This window comes from Gallus gallus, chromosome 14 (assembly GCF_016699485.2).
Source record: "Gallus gallus isolate bGalGal1 chromosome 14, bGalGal1.mat.broiler.GRCg7b, whole genome shotgun sequence".
Classification (NCBI taxonomy): Eukaryota; Metazoa; Chordata; class Aves; order Galliformes; family Phasianidae; genus Gallus; species Gallus gallus.
In genome coordinates this window covers 2,405,001-2,410,000 of record NC_052545.1, presented here as the reverse complement: position 1 = coordinate 2,410,000, position 5,000 = coordinate 2,405,001, and the positions used below count along the sequence as shown (strand labels likewise).

The window sequence follows — 5,000 nt, the reverse complement described above, 5'->3', positions numbered from 1 at the left end:
GCCTTAACAAACTATTTTCCTGTTATTTTTTTTTCCGCTTTTTTTTTTCCTTTTTTTTTTTTTTCTCCTTTTTAAATATAAAACCCGAAAAGCTCGAACTGATCACCTGATTCGACGTGTGACAAACGCTAAGGGGGGAGAGCTGCACCTCCGCCCCCCGCGGGCGCCCGGCTGTGGGCACGGCGATGCTGCGGGCAGCGAAGGATGGGGGAGGCGTTTCCCCCCCGGGTCCCCCAACCCCCGTTTCTCACTGACGACGGGCGGAGGGGTGTTTGGCGTTGTCGGGTGGGTGGTTTCGTTATTATTGTTCGGTTTGACGTTGGTTTTGTGTGTCTGCGTGTGTGTGTATGTGGTTCGTTTTTGCTGTTGGCTTTTTTGGTGGGGTTTTGTTGGATTTGTTTGTTTGTTTGTTTGTTTTTGTCGGGTTTGTTGGGATTTTCGCCCGCTCAGTCCATGTCCACCTCCTCGCCGTCGAGGCCGCCGACCTCCGCGGGGCCGCAGTCCGATTTATCCCTGGGTGTCGCGCTCCCGTCCCGCGCCCGCACCGGCGATTTGGGCCGGGGGAAGGAGCCGCCCTCCGCGGGAGCCGCAGCCGCCGGATCGCCGTGCGCGGCCGCGGAACGGGGCGAGGCTCCGGCGGGAGGGGGCGGCGCGGGGCCCGCGGCAGTGTCCGTGGAGCTGGGGCCGGGCTGAGCGCCGGCGGGCGCCGGTTCGGCGCTGAAAGCGGGGGGGCCCGGGTTGGCGGCCGGCAGCGGGGAGTCCCGTGGGGGCTGCCCCGCCTCGGGGCCCGGGTTCGCCTTGAGTGCGGTCTGCGGCACGATGAAGCCCAGGGGTTGGGTGATGGGGTAGAGCAAGAAGTGTCCTTTGCCGATGAGGGTGCGGGGAGCGCAGGGCTGGAGGCTGGGGAAGTCCAGGGCGGCCTTGCGGCGGGGGGGCGAGTCGGAGAGCAGGCTCTCCACGCTGAAGGGGTTGAGCTTGTGGAAGCTGCCGGCTCCCCGGGTTCCCCCCGCTCCGCCGCTGCCGTCCCCCGACGGGGCGGCCGCACAGTCCTTGTCGGGCGGGCGCTGGAGCCGGCCGGCCCCGCTTCTTTGGCTGGGGTAGAAGGGCTCTGCCGTTTGGTCGCAGCTGCTGGGGGGCGGCTCGGAGGATGCGGCGGCGGCGGGAGGCGGCGGGTGGGGCGGCGGGGGCTGCCCGCGGGGCTTCGCCTCGGGTGGGGCGGGCGAGAGGCCCCCCCCGCCGCCGCTGTCGCTGTCCGAGCTGGGCGTGCTGTGCAGGGAGAGGCCGCTGGGCGAGTGGAGGTGGCGGCTTTGGCTTTTGAGGAGCTTTTTCTCGTGTTTGCGTTTCTTCTTCTCCATCTTCTCCAACTCTTTGCGGGCGATCTCCTCGGGGTCCATGGGTTCCCCGCTGCACGTCGTGGGGTGCGAGTTGTGAGCCGGCCGCCCCGGGCCTTTCTTCGTGTTCTCTTTCTTTCTCCATTTAGCCCGGCGGTTTTGGAACCAGACCTACACACCGAACAACGAGAAGCAGTTAACACCCAGCGCACCAGCCCCGAGGTGGCCAGGGTAGAGTGGGGGGGGAGAAGCGCAGCTCAGGCCTCCCCTGTCCACCCATCGAGGTGCCGGCAGCGCCCAGCACCGGACGTCTGAGAGATGGAGAGCGCGGGAGGGGGCATAAAAAAAATAATAATAATCAAGGGGGGGGGGTGCACACTCACGCACACACACGCTGCACCGAACCCGCACCAAGGGAGGGGAAGGGAAAGCGTCCATTCCCTCAGCTCTTCCCCGCGGCCCAGGGGTGCGGAAGCACCGGGCCTGGGCCCAATCCTCCAACCGCCCCCGCCCTCCCGCAGCATCGTACAGAACGCGCTGGAACAGAGCATAGCGGGTGGGGGCAGAAGGGCCGCCTGGCCTTATTCTCCTCCCGTCCGGAACACGGAGCGGAGGCGCTGAGGGGAGGCCGGCTCAGCCCACAAACAGGGGTTGCTTTTGTAGTTTAGGGGAAGAATCACTGCAACGCTGCCCGCTCCGACCCTGCAGTCGTGTGTCGGCCCCACGCGCGTCGCTTCCCCGGGGACCACAGCGGCCCCTCCGCACCCGCAGCCCGAGCCCTGGGTTACGGCCCCGGCATTTCGCTGCCCCCATCGCGACTTCTTTGCCCCTGCCGGGCCGTATCGAGCCGGGCAGTGCCGGGGCTCAGCCGCTCCTCGGCGGGCAGCGCTCCGCGGAACGGAATCTCCGGAGCTCCGCACTCGCGGTGCTGTCTCAACCCGCCGCCCCGCACGAACTCATCCGCTCCCCGGGCACGGCGGCCCCGCGACGCACAGCAGCAGGGAGAGACCCACAGACTCCATTCCTATTATTATTAAGCTCAGTTTAAGCAAACGGACGCTGCCCGAGCCGGGCAGGCTGGTAAATGTAGCTGAACACGTCCCGCACGGCCTCGGAGCTCCCCGAGCTGCACCGACATTGTCCGGCGGATCCCGGCCCGTGATTGAGCCCCGCATTTACATCGTCATTTTTCAGCCTCGGCTCGTTGAAAGAGAAACGCTTACGGAGGGAAAATAAAAACGTTTTGGGAATCTACGATGGAATACCACTGTTGGCGGCCCGTTTGCGAGCCTGCTTATTTCTAATTATTGTTTTTAAAGAAATAAAGATAATAAAAATAAAACAGCAGCGACCGAGCGGAGGAACAAAGCGGAGCGGGGCCGCGGGCCCGGCCCAGGGTTGGAACCCCGGGGAGTCGCTAGGTCCGGAGAGAAGGAAGGGAGCGGGTCGGGGTTTACCTGCACTCTGGACTCCACCAAATCCAGCCTGAGAGCCAGAGCCTCTCGCATAAACACGTCCGGGTAATGGCTCTCATTAAACGCCTTTTCCAGCTCCTCGAGCTGCCAGCCGGTAAAATTGGTGCGGGTTCGTCTCCTCTTACAGCCAGGACTTTCTTTGTCCGGGTCACCCGAGTCTGAAAAGGCAGAAATACCCTCAGCTACCCGAAGAGAGGCCTTCTCCCCCCTCCCTGCCATTCACAGGAGCCTTCAAACTTCCGTGCTCGGGAACGTCGGTTAAACAGCGGGGTTCTGCACACACCTGAGCTAAAAACGGGCAGGAGCCCATCGGCCCTCGCCTCCTCCGAAAACGTACTTTACACATTTATCCCGAACGAAGCTCTCCATGGCAGAGGGAGAGAGAGAAGTTCCAGTATTTGCTCCAGCCACCCAGGACCGAATTAGAACAGTAATAATAATAATAAAAGAAGCCCCCCCCGGTTCCCTTCCCCAGCCCCGACGGCCGCAGCCGCTCCCACTCGCGGCCCCGGCCGTGGGCTGAGCGCTCGGGGCCTCCTTGGGGACGGACGGCGCCGGTCGGGGCTCACGGCCGCTCCTCGCCTTCTCCGCCGAGCGTGAAGTTATTATTATAAGAACAATAGATGTTGGATATTTTATTTTATTTTTCCTGAAGGGGGATATTCCGGGATTAATACAAGGAGGTGTGGGCGACGTTCCGATGGCTGAACAATAGCTGTGCTACAAGGCCGGGGGAGAGGGGGGGGGGGCAGGGAAAGAGAGCCTTTCTCTTTGGTCACATAGTTAAAAATAAAAATAAAATAAGCATATAACTAAAAATCGTCGCTCTTCGTCTTCCGAAGCCCGTCGCTCTCCAGGATCCCACCTCCCGTTCTCTCCGGGCAGGTCGGTACGGCCCGAGCCCCCACTCCGGCCGTGAACTCGGGGCAGGCCCCGGGCCGGGCCGCTATTGTTCGGGGCACGGCGCGGCCCCGCGCCGGGGGGGGCTCCGCCGCCCGCCCTCCCCCCCCCCCCGCCTCGTCCCATCCCGCCCCCTCGGGGCTCCGCGAAGGGCCCCGTTCTCCCGCAGCGAGGGGCGCGGCGCCGCTCCTACCTGCGAGCTTGAAGGGCTGCGTGTCCGCGCTCACCCCGCAGCCCGAAGGGATGAGCGGCGCGGGGGTGACCACGGAGGCCGCGCAGGAGCCGCTCAGTAATCCATCGATGGAGAAGGGCACGGAAGCGGCCGCCGACTGCAGCTGGTGGCCGGCCAGCTCGTAGACGTGGTGGTGGCCGAGCGGGTAAGGGAAGCCCACCATGCCCCCGAACTGGGCATGGGGATGCTCCAGGATGCGGCTGTCCATCATGGGGGCGGCTCTAGCGAGGCGGGGGGTGCCGGGGGGGCTGCCGGCGGCTCCGGGGGTGCTGGCGGCGGGGCGGCTGCGGCCGGGGGTGCTGCTGCCGGCGGAGGCGGCGCGGCGAGGGGCTCATGCTGCAGGGCGCCCGGGCGCTTTAACTTTATCAACATCAGGCTCCCAATAATTAGCTCAGGCTGGGGGAATTTGGGACCAATAAGAAACGTTAATCGGTCCTGACGTCAGAGACGTGCCAGTGTGGGGAGCGAACGTTTTCCATATCGATTGCTAATTATACCTGACATCCAGCCTCAATAAACAATATCAGAGCTGTCACAACAAGACAAGGGGGGCTTTGATACGAACTCCAGCCCGAGGAGGGCGGCGGGGGCCGGGCGGGCAGGGGAGGGTGCGGGGGAGACGGAGGGGAACGCACGGAGCCCACCGATCCCCGTTAAATAGCGAACAGCCGGAGCGCCGCACGCGCACACCGCCCCCCCCCCCCCCCCCCCCCAGCCGGCCCCCCTTGTCCCCTCCCCTCTCCAAATCACTAATAGATTTCCCTTTAAAACATTCACCAGCGTGTTGTGGGGATTTTTCACCAGAAATGCTCTACTCTCTGAACCTTTAAAGTGATGTTGCTCCAATTACAGAGAGACATTGAGCGGCAAATAGACTGATCCAATAATAGGAGATTCATCATCCGCTCTTTCCAGAGCTGTCACATTGAATTTAAAACTACAAGCCTTTTCATCTCCTCTCCGGCTCTATAACAGGGGATAGGGGAGGGGGGCAGAGGGAGGGCGAGGGAAAAAATGGGGGGGAAAAAAAAGGGAAAAAAAGAAGAAGAAGAAGGAAGAGCC

At 63.0% G+C, this 5,000-nt stretch overlaps 1 protein-coding gene across 2 annotated transcripts in view; it reads right to left on the bottom strand.

Moving 5' to 3' along the window:
- UNCX (UNC homeobox) overlaps window positions 1-4,252 on the bottom strand; it is a 4,396-nt gene extending 144 nt beyond the window's left edge. Inside the window, exons 1-3 of one of the 2 annotated variants that reach the window (XM_015294329.3) lie at window positions 3,900-4,252; window positions 2,789-2,964; window positions 1-1,502 (exon numbers count right to left, since the gene is read on the bottom strand). The exon at window positions 1-1,502 is cut by the window's left edge and continues 144 nt beyond it. In XM_015294329.3, the coding sequence (XP_015149815.1) occupies window positions 447-1,502; window positions 2,789-2,964; window positions 3,900-4,149 (1,482 nt within the window). In that variant the 5' untranslated portion in view covers window positions 4,150-4,252 and the 3' untranslated portion in view covers window positions 1-446. Of the gene's footprint in view, window positions 1,503-1,714; window positions 2,362-2,788; window positions 2,965-3,899 lie in introns of those variants that run through there. The other variant, XM_046900984.1, reaches the window with a different exon arrangement.
- Window positions 4,253-5,000: the final 748 nt, after the last annotated feature.